This window comes from Rhipicephalus microplus, chromosome X, assembly GCF_043290135.1.
Source record: "Rhipicephalus microplus isolate Deutch F79 chromosome X, USDA_Rmic, whole genome shotgun sequence".
NCBI lineage: Eukaryota > Metazoa > Arthropoda > Arachnida > Ixodida > Ixodidae > Rhipicephalus > Rhipicephalus microplus.
The window spans coordinates 346200333-346216386 of record NC_134710.1 but is presented as its reverse complement, the minus strand read 5'-3'; the positions used below and the strand labels follow the sequence as shown (position 1 = coordinate 346216386).

At 41.5% G+C, this 16054-nt stretch overlaps 1 protein-coding gene across 2 annotated transcripts in view; it reads left to right on the top strand.

Moving 5' to 3' along the window:
* LOC119185514 (CCR4-NOT transcription complex subunit 7) overlaps positions 1 to 14715 on the top strand; it is a 31594-nt gene extending 16879 nt beyond the window's left edge. For both annotated transcript variants that reach the window (XM_075879829.1, XM_075879830.1), the window contains exon 4: positions 12167 to 14715. In XM_075879829.1, the coding sequence (XP_075735944.1) occupies positions 12167 to 13332 (1166 nt within the window). In that variant the 3' untranslated portion in view covers positions 13333 to 14715. The remainder of the gene's footprint in view (positions 1 to 12166) is intronic.
* The last annotated feature ends 1339 nt before the right edge of the window (positions 14716 to 16054 follow it).

Here is a 16054-nt window from a genome sequence, read left to right as displayed (position 1 = left end):
GTTGCAGGGTCCCTTTAAAAAATGTTACTACAATGATGTAATGAGAGCTTTTTTTTTTTGTAGTTAACAGAATTTTTAGAAATTGGTTGTCACTTGTAGCTCATTTTGTTGCATTACTCAAAATTCCAGACATTACTTGAACAAGAAATTGGAATACGTGATTTACCAATTAACACATTATCACTCACGATTTCCGATTTAATGAGTGTATATAAATGCAATAACAACTGTGTACTTAATTTAGGTGCATGTTCAGGACCTCGGCTGCTAGAAATTTATCTTGAGTCTTTCTTGACGACATGCCTCGTAATCATGCCATGGTATTCCTATGTAAGGTGCCTAAAATAATTTTAGTACACGTATGGCAGTTCATGCTTTAAGACAGTGAATTATAAGGTATAGCAACTGGGAAATGATTTTGAAACTAGCACTAGTTAGGAGCTAAACAGTACCAACCTTGTGATTAAAACAGTGTTTATTATAACTTTTGAAGTTATTTTTTTTGAAGGTTAACAGATGACAAAGTCGAGAAGAGTGTAGCGTTTGTAATTCTGGTTTAGCTGCATTGTAGCAATTACGATAGAAGTATGCACAATTTTATGGTGTAGCAAAAAAAACGAGCCCTTCAAACATCCCCTTTTTTGTTTTAAAATATTTCATATATACCTCAAACCCTAATATAATGAATTTGGATATAATTATCAACTGGTTTTAATGGTGTAAACTAAAAAAAAGTCTGGCAATATAGTGCTAGGAATAAACCTTTATAGTGAGTTTGTGGATATAACAAACTCATTTTTGTCCAAGATACAACTTAATTATAGTAATTAGGTTTCAGTGTACCTTCAAAATACTTACATCAAAGCTGACCTTGTTCTCTGAGTATAAACTAGTGAGCAATATTTGTGAAATCTTTTTATACCAATCATGAATGGCAATGTGTAGCATTAAGTATGGTTTGAGTTTGCAGTTAATGGGTAATTATTCAAATATTCATTCAATTATGATGCCAGTAATCAGAACCTTTTACAGTAATGCTGCTCAGGAATTGGGCTAAATGTCATGAGAAAAACGAGACTTCAACTATAATATGCCATGTTTCTTTTCATTATATTATTTCACCACTATGAAAGTGTGAGCAGTGCTTAATGAAAAGAAAGTGAAGAAATTTGGAGCTTTCGCTAATGTGATAACTTTTGGGTTGTTCTCTTTATTCGGTCCTATATCCCCATATCCTCTCCCCCCTCTCGTGCAGCTTCATCTGCCCAGTGCATTTACACTCAAACCTCACTGTAACAAAGTTGCATCTTACACAAAAAGAAGTGGTTATATCCAAAAATTTGTGACAAAGGTATATTCATAACAATATATAGCGAGACCATTTCTTCATTCACTTCGTTATAACAGACGTTTCGTTATATTCGGGTTCGTTGTATCGAGGTTTGAGTGTAATCTTTCCTTAGGAATTAAAGCAACAGCAAAGTGTAAATTTGAGGGCAACAATAATAGGTACTAACAGACAGCAATGCCAAGAGAAGTAAAAGGAATGTAATTAGAAGTAATTATAAGGTAACTGTGAAGAAAGGAAAGTGGATGAAAAGATAACTTGCGGAAATCACTATTCGAAGCTGCAACCTTCAAATAATGCATCTGATGCTCTACCACTGAGCTACAATGGCGGTTATATGGATGGATTGATATGGCTGTACCCTTTAGATCGGGCAGTGGCTAGCGCCACAAAGCCATAATCCCTAATGAACCAAAAACTAGATTTATTTTTTCCTTTAAATAGTGAGGTGGAGGATTCATACTTTGTAGTGAAGGTTTTAATTTTCACTCGTGCGTTGACTTTAGCCACCAATCAGATAAACTTCTACCAGTTAATTCTATCCCCTTTAAGTCTATTTTGCCCTCCCTGTCCCTAAACCCCAGTGCTTTGAAAATCTCTGCGCCATAATCCTGTGAAGCCCTTTACAAAACATGATTAAGTGTTCGGCATTTTCCTCTTCCTCTCCACACACACTGCATACCGTGTCTACCCCTTCATATTTGGCCCGATATGTCTTGGTTCCCAATACTCCCGTCCTGGCCTCAAACAGTAGAGAACTACCCCGAGTATTATCATAAATCTTTTCCTTGGCAATTTCCTGCTTAAAAGTTCGATAGATCTCTAGTGCGGACTTCTTAATCATGCTGATTCTCCACATATCAGTCTCAACTTCCTTCACCTTCTTCTTAACCGATAATTCTTTTTGGTTTGTCCCCCTGCTGTTTTCTAAGTATTTACCAGTCAATTTTCTGGTTCGCTTCCTCTATTTTGTATCGAAATTCTTCATGTACAAGTAGCTGAATACCTTCCTAGCCCAACGCTCCTCCCCAATTTCTCTCAATCACTTCTCAAATTTTATCTTGCTGCTAGCTTCCCTGCCCTCAAATGATGTCCATCCCGTATCACCTTGTACTCCCTGATTTGGTGTATTCCCGTGAGCGCCTAAGGCAAGCCTATCTATTTCATGTTGCTTGATTTCTAATCTGGCTTGAACTTCTGATCTTAGCACAAGACCGCATTGCCGAACGTCAGACCAGAAACCATGACCCCTTTCCATAGTCCTCTCACTACCTCATATCTCTTGTAATTCCACAGTGCCCTGTTTTTCATAACCGCTGCAGTCCTGCTACCTTTAGTCGTCACGTATATTTCATGTTCCCTTAGGTACTCGGCCCCATTGCTTATCCCTACAACCAGATATTTGTATTTATCTGTTATCTCTAGCGTGACCTCCTGTATTCTAAGCTCACTGCCTTCATTATCAATAAAAATCATAGCTGCTGATTTTTCCTTACTGAATCTGAAATCTAACCTATCTCCCTCATTACCGCAGATGTCCATCAATCTGTGTAAATATTTCTTGTTGTCGGCCATTAGCACTAAATCATCTGTGTACATCGATGCTGGTAGTGCCTATTAAACGAGTTTTCCTTGTTCAATGAAAGAGAGGTTGAAGCCCAGTCCACTTCTCTCTAATTTGGCCTCTAATCCTTATAGGTACATCATGAATAACAAGGCTGACAAAAGACACCCCTGTCTAAGCCCTCGTTTTACTTCTGTAGGCTTGGATACCTGTATTCCCACTTTATAACTGCCTTGTTACCTTTATAAATATCCTTTAAAAGATTATTGACCCCATCTTCCACACCTAGTGTGACCAGTATTCGCCACATGTCCTTAACAATACTATCGTACGCTCCCTTGATGTCCAAAAATGCTAGCCACAGAGACCTGTGTTCCTTTTCTGCTATTTCGATGCACTGTGTCAGTGAGAACAGATTGTCTTCCAATCTCCTGTGTTTCCAAAACCCACGCTGCAGTTCCCCCAGCACCCCCTCATCCTTTATCCATGCCTGTAGTCTTTACTTTATAATCTGCATCGCCAGCCAGTAGACCACTGATGTCACTGTTATAGGATGGTAGTTGTTTATGTCAGCTTTGTCCTCCTTTCCTTTATAGATCATGCTCATCCTGCTAAGTTTCCATCCATCGGGGACTTCACCATCGATTATTATTTTGCTCACTCCCTCTCTCAAAGCCTGCTTAGACTTCGGACCTAATGTCTTTATCAGCATAATTGGAACGCCATTTAGGCCTGTTGATGTACTACTAGGAACCCTCTCCTCAGCCCTTTCCCACTCTCATGAAAATGGAGCCATTGCGCCACTTGATTCATCCTTGTCTATTGTGGTGCATAAAGCACTTTATTGTTGAAATTTTTCTGTCAGCCTTGTTCTTATATACTCAATAGCTTCATCCCCTTCCAGCCTAGCACCTTGAGCTGTAGTTATAAACCTCTGCTCTAGGCTCGTCTCATTTCTTAGGGAGTTTAAATGGTTCCAAAATTTCGCAGTTGTCTTTCTATCTTTTTTATGTACTTCTGCTAGCCACTGAGCTCCCTTTCTTCTAGTCTTTTCATTGATCAGAAGGGATGCATCCCTTCTGCAGCTTAGAAAGATTTCCCATTTTCTTTCAACATCATCTGTTGGTTCACCCCGCTGCTTAGCATGCCTGTGTTTCCCTAGAGGCTTCCTGACGTTTTGCTATGACTGTTCTAACTTGCTCATCCCACCGACTTTTGGGTTTGTGTCTTCCTTTCTGGGGTGACATGTCACGTGCCTTAGCAAGCTCTAGCTCAAACACTCTAATTAGATTCGTGTATGTCCACGCTGTTTTATTATCCTCAGTGATTACTTTCTCAATTTGTTTAGTGGTTATTTCAATTTGCCTTTCTGAATAAAACTTTTTCTGTAGTTGCTCATCTCGTCTCCTTCCCACATTCACAGCTCTTCCAAAACTTAGCTTGATACGTTTGTGATCACTACCCAGACTTCTGGAGCCACCTTCATCTATGTGGATTCCCCTGAGCTTATCATACATCTTATGTGACATCAGTGCGTAATCTATCGTCGACTGCAGCCTTCCTACCTCCCATGTTATTTGCCCTTCACACTTCTCGGTACTGTTTCAAATGATGAAATCGTGTCTTTCACACATATCCATGATCATTTTGCCTGTTGGGTCGGTATACCCATCTATATCTTCTATGTGTGCATTCATATCTCCCTAGTATAATTATCTCGCACTTTCCTCCTAACTTCTCAATGTCCTTTGATATACACTCTACCATTGCCTGGTTTTCCTCTCTGGCCTTTGCTCCCGTCCTCAAGTACACCAAACCAAGGAGTGTCATTTGGCCTGCCACTTTCCCTTTTAGCCATAAATGTTCCTTGCACTCCTGCTTGACCCTTTGCCAGTCTGTACTTTTATGAATGAATGCCCCCATACCACCCCTCTTTGTGCTGCCTTCTGTTCTATTAATATATTCCCATGCGTAGTCCGGATTGTTAGGAGGTTTTTCCATGTCCCTAAGATGTGTTTCTGCGAACCGTATACCATCGGCCTATCCTCTCTTAGCTGTTCTTCTATCTCTTCCCACTTCAGCCTGTTCCTGCCACCCTGCATGTCAATATACCCTATGTCTGAATTGGCTTGGCGCTCATGGCTACGTCTATTTCTGCCTTGAACACTACCTATCTTGGATACTGGTGCCACTTTGGAATCGTATTTGTCTATACCATCTGTCAAAGAATCTCCCTGGTTGTTTTCTCGTTACTAGCTATCTTGCACCCCGAAGGGCCCGCGTGCCCCCCAAAAAAGCTACTGCGCGTCCTGCAAGTAGCCAACCCACCTCATGACCTAGCCGCTCATCGAAGTGAATTCTGTCTCGTTGAAAACCAGCCCACCTATGCACGTCTCTGTTTATTTCCACCACCTCAAAGCCTTTCTCTTGACTCATCCATCATATCTATTGGTTTGCGCTGACAACCGCTCTTTGCTGGTTGCCGTCAAGCAGCGGTATCTCTGGTATCACGCATATCACTACCTGTACCTGAGGAGAAGTGGCGCGCATGTCATCGAACCCTTTCGCCAATGTGGTCGCTAGTCCTGCCATATCTTCATTATAGACATAGTTTAAACCCCCTGAAATTATCACGAGGTTTCGTCTATCAGCTGTAGTTTTGAGTTTTGCGCTCGCTTGCCTCATGACTGCTTCCATCTTGCGTCCTGGTAACGTCCCTACCGCAACCCTCTTGTCACCTGTTACCCTCTTTTTGATTGCTTCTGCACATCGATTTAAATTCAAGTCCCCAGCGATTATCACTTGCTGTGACTTTTCAGCTGGAGCGTCCTGCACCTGGGGGTTACTTGCACCTGTGACACCGGCTGCTTTGTCCCCTCCCAGCCCCACCACTACACTGCTGAAACTGGGCTTTGCATCAATTGAGCCAGTTGAACCTGTTTTTTCCAAACTTGCTAGCTCTTTCTTCTCTGCCGTTCTGGTTGCCGGTGCCCTACTGTTCTCACCGTCGGCCGCTCTTTTGTTCACCTTGGCTAGTGCTTCCTCAGCAGTCTTCAGCCTTTCTCCCATTGCCCTCGTTTTTTCTTGCTATTTCACCAATGCAGTCTCCAGCTCGGTGATTCTCAACAGCAGTTCACTCTGGGCAACCATTGTTTTCTCCATTTTTTCCTTGACCTCACATTGCCTACACTTCGCGTCAGCCTTCTCTCCATTTGCTTCAGTGGGAACATCAGTCAGCCCTACCTGTTGACATTACGACGACTGTGAAACACTTTTTCCTCATTTGGTATCATGTTGTACATAATTTATTAAAAATATATACGAGATGGCAGCCGACCAATAATTCCTTGCTTAACACCTCATGGGGTTAAGTCTGCCGGAACGAAATCCTCTGTATCGATGAAAGAAAGAAGTCTTAATGTATGGGCTCCTTTTAAGTATCCTTTCATCCACTTTTCTTTCTCACATTACAATTACTTCGAATAACACCCCCCTATACTTTCTGTGGCAGTTTTGTCTGTTAATTCTCTTATAATGTTGTGTCTAAGCAGCAGCAAATGTGTCTTCGACCTCAACAAGTGGCCTCTACTCTTTCCAGTGGTGTATATGCAAGCACTTGGTTGCTATTATCATACGTGCCCGAGTATGGTTGCTATACTGAATGCAATGAGAAAGTTATGTGGTCTTTTTGAATGCAAAAAAAATCGTGCTTGTTATATTAGGTGTACTGCAAGTCTCGCTAACCAATCCACTCTCTCAGATCCTTGCATAAATATCATTCATTGAATGTGGAGTATTTGGGTAGCCCCTTTGTAGGCATTTTGCTTTTTTACAAAATCATCTTGATATGCAAAACAAATGTGGCAACTTTTGTGGGAGAGTCCCTACATTTATTTCATACAGTGTACAGTTGGGAATATCTTTGGAGGTATTTTTTTGATGGGACGGAAAAATTATATTACTGTTTGCTTGGTTTTTTTTTCGGTAAGAACTTTCTCGCAAAATTTTCCAGTGTGATGTTTAAGAAATATTTTAATGAGTAGAATTCTAAGTTCTTAATTTGGCTGTGTTTTCACTACACAAACTCTTGATAAAACTGTTTGAAAAAATCATGTGCAATGGCAGTGAAGCACCAACATTCACCATGTGCATTTGAATAAAAATAATGCAGCTTTATAGACTACTGCCAAAGATTAAGCACTGTTCGAAAAGCTTACATGCTGCCTTCACCACCTGAGTTCCTAACCACCTCCTTTTATGAAAAGTATGCAACCAATTCATGGACACAGATTGATACACTTTTCAACTCTGGTAATATGTAGTGTAGTGGATTTCATAAACTAAGGAAATATTTGACTGTGGTAGCCTTAGCTTAATTTTCAGTAAACAATGTTGTCAACATCTGTTGCATTACAGATTACTGCAGTCGCTTCTGTTTTCACTAGCAGTGACATATGCTGGGTCGTGGCCAATGCTCTGCCTAATATACAAGTCCACATAATGAGTTGGTGTAAACCAAAAGGAAACCAGCTCAGGAAGAGAACTAATTATTTCAATGGTTCCTGAAGCCCTTTTTGAGGACATCAGGAAAACACTCCATATCTGTAGATGAGCATGCAAGCCAAAAAGTGTTGCACCGCATGTAGCAAGTTATTAACAATTTATGTTAACGTTGTAAACATTCTGCTTTTAAAGGGAGATACTACTCGACACTTTTTTTAATGTTCACTCTAGAGCAATGAAACTTCAGCTGTTTATGGAACTCTTTATGCTGATTTAAATTATTTAACTAGTTTTTTGCAAGTTGCATAATTATAGCTCTGTGACTTGACAAAGTGAAAACCCTGACCCTTCTGCCTCCCCCTCTTTTCATCCCTAAACTTCTGTAATTTTTACCATACATAGTTCATAATGTTTCAAATAAAGTGTAGAATACAAATAACTAATTATGAAGTGCATACTAAATATGTAATATGCATGAAAAATGATAGATGTAAAAATGTCTATATTTAACCTACCCTTGCAAAGGTTTGCATATAATTTTCACTATATAATAGACTATTTAAATTTAAATTAGATAATTGTATTTGTGATACTCTGGAAAAAAGTTGGGCGAAATTTTATGCAGATCTGAGCACTAGGAGTGTCAGAAAAACGAGGGGCACATCGAAAAAAATAGCAAATTTTGTGTTTTGAGAAAAATGAGATTTGAAGTTAAAATTGAGTTTTTATTTATGAAACATGTCATTAAATACAAGGAAATTCGCACACCAAAAAAAAAAAAAAACCCTTCTTGTAGTGGCCACTGCCACAAAAATACGCCAGCATCATGAGTTTGTCCCTCTCGACTTTTTGAGCCGACTCCTCACAGAAATTTCGCTCACAGACAGAGTCATGAAAGGCTTGGCAAAGTTCTTTCGCTCCATCTGGCAGAGCCTTTTGCCGACTGCAAGCTAAGAAAAAGTTCAACAGGACTGCGAAACTTAAACTATGTCCAGTATCGAAGGACACAACAGTGCCAATGCCATTTTGCTGCCACGTTTGTGCCACATACCGTCGTACATAATGGCAGTGTAGTTCCGCTGAGTTCCCTCACTGTGGGCTCCTTCAGTCTCGCAAGATTGGCCCTGACGTCATCCATCCCTGCATGACGATCTTTCCGGCTGATGGCTGTAAATGACTTTTGATGCATTGGCTTTTGCAAGTCAACAACTGCCGCAAATCGAACCAGCGGCTTGAAACCTATTCCTACAGAGCGTGCTGCCACAATGGCTTTCACGCACGAGCAATGGCTTTTTTCATTCATGACGGAAATAAATGCATGACAAAAGCATTGTTCAGCTGTGCTGCTCGACAAGACATGGAACCCGCAAGTAGGCTTCACAGCACATACAGTCATGCAGCGGCTAATGGCGGTCCTCGATCCGTACCACGTGATAAACCAGGATAAACCAGTCGTGGTGCTCTAAAAATGCTCAAGAGCGTGCTTCTTTTTGTTATTTCTTGATCAGCGAGGGAAACTCGTTATTTGAAGACTGAGGCTCGACTCTTCTCCTCTCTTCGATAGACTCTTCACTCGACTTTTACACAATGGCGAGTGGCAGCGCATTATTGGTGGCAAGATGCTCCAAAACTGCACACTTTGGGCCTTTTAACAGGCACCTTGTGCTCTTTTGATGCAATTTCAAAGCATTTACAGTTAAGTCTCCACATGTATTTTTTTTCCAGAACAGTAAACAGGTGAAAATAAAGAAATCGGTAATTTTGAAGAAAACTCGTTTTTCCACCCGAGTCTTTAAATGCTGTCACCAGCCGCACGGTAGGTAGGCAGCAAGTAGGCCCACGTTGTGGTGGCCGATTTTTTGATCGGGAGAACACTGATGCTATAAACATCACTGCGAGTTTCATCAATCGCAAGTGTGGTACATGTCTGCAATGTCAAAATGATTGAATTGGGATTCTATCGTTAAAGAAACCGACTGCCTCCATGTCCTCCTACACTTATGCCAGGTACTAAGTCTGTGCCCAAATATATTCGCTGTTGGGGACGTCAGGGTAAATCATATATGACGTTTTTTATCATTTACCCTGTGCACCAATGTTGCAGAGTTGGCACTCCGGAATTACAATGACTCCGGCATCATTCCACGTTTTCGCGACCACGATATGGAACGGGGATAGAATCACATCTTGTTCCAAAAATAGATACTTTTTTTTACGCATTATTTTTCAAACCTCGGACATTAGTTAAACAGAGCCTTGAATTTAACAATAAAGCAGTGCTTTTAAAATAGCTTGACAAGTAACAAGCATGGTCGATTTATAAGCAGCACACCTGCTACATTTATGTCCTTATGTAGACAGTTACTGCAAGCTTAGTCTTTATTCTCACCCGCTATGGCGGTCTGTGGCTAAGGCACTCGGCTGCTTACCCCCAAGTTGCAGGCCTAGCTGTGGAGGCCACATTTTCAATGGGGGCGGTAATGCTTGAGGCCTTTGTTTTTTTATTTAGGTTGACGATAAGAACCCTAGGTGGTCGAAATTTTCAGAACTCTCCACTATGGCTACTGTCGTAATCAGAGGTAGTTTTGGGATGTGAGATTCTAACAATTATTATGTTTATTATTCTTTTGTGCAACTGTGGCTCTATGCCACTGGTATCTGTCGTGCAGAACTACAGCTGTGCTTAGAATCTCTTGTGGCTTGTGATTTTTTTTCTTTGTGGGGCACAAGCCACCTGCTGTCTCCCACCCTTCACTTTGTTTTCGGTCATGTCACCATTGGCGACTCGGACGTGTCTTAAAAAAGCGCTTCTCTTAGTGGTGACGCTGAGTGGCGCTGTGTGATGCTTGTGTTCTCTGTAAGGTTTCGTGTACCCTGCACTTCACGCTGTCTCACATTCTACTCCCCCTCCTTGCTTTATGCAATGCTTTCCCCCCTGTCTTGACAAGAGGATACACAGTAAAAACCAGCACGAAAACAATGATGAGACAGATGTAATAAGACTAGCGTTGTCCTTTTTCGTCCTAGCTTATGTGGCAAAGGTGCCCACATGGGTGCCTTTACCTGAAACTGTCTGTGAAGGTTTGCAGGTCAGCACAGTGTACAATTTTAAAGAGTCTCTGTATGGAGACAGAAGGTGGTAGCTTTGTACCCCTTCCATACAGAGAGAGAAAAACTTTTCAAAGCATTGGTTCAGTAGGCCAGTGGAAGCCAGAAAGGCCATGTAATTATGGTCATGGTGATGCCTCCCCGAGTCCTCACACGAGGATTCGCACTGAAAAATCCCATGTCGCTCTGTATTAGGGCCGAGATATGTCGTCAGGCCTTTGTAATCCCTCGATCTTTACGAGTTTTGCATACTTTTGCAGTTATTAGTGCATCTGATGACATCTGCTTTATGGGGCATTCAATCTTAACTCAGTAAAACTGTCAAGATGCCTTTCCCACGTTTAAAAAGTGTTGGAATGGAATAGAACTGCCCGGCCATTTCCAAAGTGTGAATGGGCTAAGTTTTCTCATTCTGAGAAATTGACAGGAATGCAATTGTGGCAGATTCTTATTTTCTTATTTCTGGAAAAATTCTTATTTTCTGGAATGGAATAGGAATGGAATGCAAGCACCTATTCTGCAACACTGCTGTGCACCGACCTTTTCTTTTTTTCTTAAGGTACTTTAATTTTTATTTTTGCTAAAATATTTCATACATGTATTCTCTTTCATAGAATTTCCCCTCACGTTGATCACTCTTCATGTGCTCAGGCCACTTGCCAATACAATCTTCAATGCCACACACACCTGCTATATATTCGGCGACAACTTATCTTGACATTAAAGTGAAGACTATGGAGCCGAAGCTTCTACATATCCGTGTTGCTCCGCATGTAGTACGGCAGCTGGTGGCTGATTTCAGTTTTCCCTGCTCTATCTTTAATTCGTTCAAAGATTACATACAAAAAAAAAAACATGAATGGGGGACACATTTACATTGTTCAGTGTACATTTTAGTGCCATGTTACAAGCCAACCTCTTTTGAAGCTGCTTGCTCCTCACATTCGTGCCCACTTCTCATGATGTGCTTGTTTTTACTTTTTTGTGGGTTCATGAACAAGAACAAAAATTGACGAGTGCGCACCTATCATCTGCAAGCCAATCTCCTCGTATGCCACTCTACTCCTCATTTTCTATACGTGCGTCTCTCTTCCCAGCAAGCTCCAGTTTATTTTCATGGCTGGGCTCCAAAATGCTAGTTGTCGTTTTCCCACTGAATGTTTATAAAGTTTTCTGAATGAGAAGAGATAAACAAAGAAGTCTATTGTAGCATACATAGGTCCTTATATAAAGTTTCAACTTAGCCTGTAAAATATGTTATAGATTCAGTGTTGAGCATTCAAAAAAAATACCGAGTGCATAGAGACTTTGTGGCCTTTTCTACAACTGTTACATTCTAGGAGAAAGAAAAAAAACACACTTTTTAAACAAAAGTAAGGTGCCCTTACTGTGACAAAGGTGTGCAGATTAATGTGAATGCTTCTGCTAGTTTCTGCATCTGCACCATAGTTACGTAGTGTGTTAACATGGTCAGTCCCTTCAATAAGTTTTGGTGGCATCTGGTTTGAACCATGCAGAATGTACGTTTGTAGCCTAATGAATAGAATACCGTGAAATATTCTTGCAGCACAAAAGCTGTGTTGTGCTTTGCATGACTTAATCTTGCCAAACTGTACATTAGAGTGGCTCTCATGTTCTTGAAGGTGGAGGCTGCAGCCCTGGCGATGCAGTGATCCTGCCTGGTCGTGGTGCTGAATCTTGCCAAGCTGTACGTGGGAAAGGACGTCCTATTCTTGAAGGTGGAGGCTGGAGCCCTGGCCATGCAGTGATCCTGCCTGGGCCGGGCACTGAATCTTGCCAAGCTGTACACGGAAGTGGCTGTTGTATTCTTGAAGGTGGAGGCTCCAGCCCCAGCCATGCAAAGATCCTGCCTGGGCCTGGCGCCGTGTTCATTCCCCGAGTCAACATTGCTGGCAGTGGTGTTGACAAAGAAAGATATGAGCCTGTAGCCCTCAGCAGGCCTGGTAGTATCCGAGAGGTGTGGGCCTCTAACCTTGAGGAAGAATTCCGGGCTATGAGGCAAACAGTCCAGCAGTATAACTATGTTGCTATGGACACAGAGTTTCCAGGAATCGTAACACATCCCATCGGGTTTTTTAGCAGTGCCGCAGATTATCAGTATCAACTGGTGCGAAGTAACGTAAACTCATTCGACATAATCCAGCTCGGTCTCACCTTTTTTGATGAAGCTGGAAACCCAGCCCCAGACTGCTGCACCTGGCAGTTCAACTTCAAGTTCAATCTGAATGCAGACATGCATGCAGAAGATTCAATTCTTCTACTAGTCAACTCGGGCATACAGTTTGCAAAGCACAGGGCAGAAGGCATTGAGCCAAACGAATTTGCACAGCTTTTCACGATTTCTGGTATTGTCTACTCTGAAAATGTCCGGTGGCTCACTTTTCATAGTGGGTATGACTTTGGCTACATGATCAAGCTGTTGTTAGATCAAAACCTGCCTGAAAACGTCGGTGAGTTTTTTGAACTGCTGCGGATCATATTCCCAAAGATTTATGATCTCAAGTTTCTCATGAGGGGCTGCAAATCCTTTCGAGGAGGCTTACAAGAACTGGCAAACCAACTTCACGTAGAACGTGTTGGACAACATCATCAGGCAGGCAGTGACAGCTTGCTTACAGCTGGAGCCTTTTTTAAAATGCGGCAAGTGTTCTTCAGTGACCAGATTGACGATGCCAAGTACTGCGGACAAATCTATGGCCTGGGTCCAGAATTCGACTCAACCGGTAGCTTTCGCACTACTAAAAAAGATCCTTTGCCTCCGCCCATGATCAGAAAAGTTTTATTTTGATGGCGTTTTTTGGTGCTTCCCACCAGTTCAGCCCAGCTTTTCTGTGCTGACTCGATATAATCGGGACTACCACTGTGTCTGATGTGCCTTGCCGTGAACTCTGCTCTCACAGTTGCCCCACCGACTCTCCCTGTGTCTTTTCACATTTTACACACTGTACCACTTTCTCAGTGACCTCATCTTTTCTCTCTATATCCCACTCTCATCTGGAAAAAAAATGCTTTTCCTCGCACACTGCTTTTTTTTTTAATAATCAAGACTACTGGTGTGTGTGACGTGCCTTGCTGTGAACTCTGCTCTCACATTTGCTGCACACACTTTTCCTGTGTCTTTTCACATTTTACACACTGTACCACTTCCTCAGTGTCCTCATCTCTTCTCTCTATATCCCACTCTCATCTGAAAAAAAAAATGCTTTTCCTGGCACACTGCTTTCTTTTTAATAATCATGACTACCGGTGTGTGGGATGTGCCTTGCCGTGAACTCTGTTCTCACATTTGCTACACACACTCTTCCTGTGTCTTTTCACACTTTACACACTGTACCACTTTCTCGGTGACCTCAACTCTTCTCTCTGTATTTCACTCTCATCTGGAAAAAAAATGCTTTTCCTCGCACACTGCTTTTTTTTTTAATAATCAGGACTACTGGTGTGTGTCACGTGCCTTGCTGTGAACTCTGCTCTCACATTTGCTGCACACACTCTTTCTGTGTCTTTTCACACTTTACACACTGTACCACTTTCTCGGTGACCTCAACTCTTCTCTCTGTATTTCACTCTCATCTGGAAAAAAAATGCTTTTCCTCGCACACTGCTTTTTCTTTAATAATCATGACTACCGGTGTGTGTGACGTGCCTTGCCGTGAACTCTGTTCTCACATTTGCTACACACACTCTTCCTGTGTCTTTTCACACTTTACACACTGTACCACTTTCTCGGTGACCTCAACTCTTCTCTTTGTATTTCACTCTCATCTGGAAAAAAAAATGCTTTTCCTCGCACACTGCTTTTTTTTTTTTAATAATCATGACTACTGGTGTGTGTGACGTGCCTTGCCGTGAACTCTGTTCTCACATTTGCTACACACACTCTTCCTGCGTCTTTTCACACTTTACATACTGTACCACTTTCTCGGTGACATCAACTCTTCTCTTTGTATTTCACTCTCATCTGTAAAAAAAATTTGTTCCTTGCACACTGCTTTTTCTAATAATCATGACTACCAGTGTGTATGATCTGCCTTGTTGGGAACTCTGCTCTCACAGTTGCTCCACAGACTCTCCCTGTGTCTTTTCACACTCTACACACTGTGCCACTTTCTCAGTGATCTCATCTCTCTATATTCCGCACTGATCTGGAAAAAAGAATTGCTCTTCCTCACACACTGTTTTCTTATAGTATGGTGGAAAAACCAAGCATGGTCCTGAGTACTGACTTATGTTTTCGGCCTTAAATCTTCGAGGCTTGTTAAAGCACTGCATGAGCCAAAATTCTTTGCTCGAGCTTAGATGACCCTGCTGGTCAGAAATTAAGTGCTACTGAGGCCCACACTTAATGCTAAACCAAAGCGGTCTTTACAGATAGGGTCAGAGTAGTCAAGTGTGTCTAAACAGATACTGAACAAAATTTTTGTTAAGAATATCTTCAGCCACATGCAAAAAGTGAGTGCTAAATTGATAGATGCAACCTTTAATTCAGGTGGGAACTAAAGGAAAATATTGCGTTTAGTATTTCTCACAAATCACCGTGTCTAGAAGCCATGCCGTGAACTAGAGGAGGTGACGTTACTCACCGAAAACGGCCATTCGAACAATATTTATTGTTCTCGACTTTTGTCGGCTTCCTTGGCCTCTCTTGGGGTTGCTAAAATCACAATGGCAATGAGCAGTGCTCCTCGTTGGGTGGGTAAAGTGAATAAGCATAAGGGCTTTTGTGAAAGGAAGAGAGTGAATTCAAAGCAAAGGGGCAGAAAAAAAGAGGACAGGAACATGAAAAGAAGGGCAGGAATATGATTGCGACTCCTAAATTCCCAACCTACTTCTCGACGATTTTCTCATACTCCGTGAACAAGTACATCAAAAAATGACTCCGTGGTTTAGCTCGTGCTCTAGTGCAGTCACTGTGCATCGAGAAACCAATATATTTATAACAACTATTAAAAAATACATAAAATCAACTGTTTTTGTTGGAACAGTGGTGTCTTCCAAGTAGAAATTCAATGTCTTTGCAAGTTTTTTTCATTTTTTCCATGTAAGTGCCCAGTTTTTTTTCAGTATCCCCTCATAGGCAATTTTTTATTTGAGGAAGCTGTCCTTTCTTTAGTACAAAGTAGCCATAGTATAAAACCACAATATGAGGGCAAATTAAGTTTATATAATTTTATGTAACGTGGCAAAGGAGTGAAATGGCACCAGGGCTTCCCACTATTCATAAAGGCTCCGAGCATATTATTAATTCTCTGTCATCAGCCTGAGTATCAACGAAATGCACATAATGCCTAACAGATGTGTAATGGGTACTTTGTTTCTCCACAGAATAATAATGGCACAGTGGTTATGTCCCTACTTCGCAGGATTAAGATTTTTTGAGTTGTGGGTACATCACAACTGTTCTTGTAGCTGTTTTGCACCAAGAGAGTTTAGAATGGGCTTTATAAATCTGCTCCTGCACTTTTCACTGAAACTGAGCAACTTGTTCCATGCAGGCATCTGATGTTTAT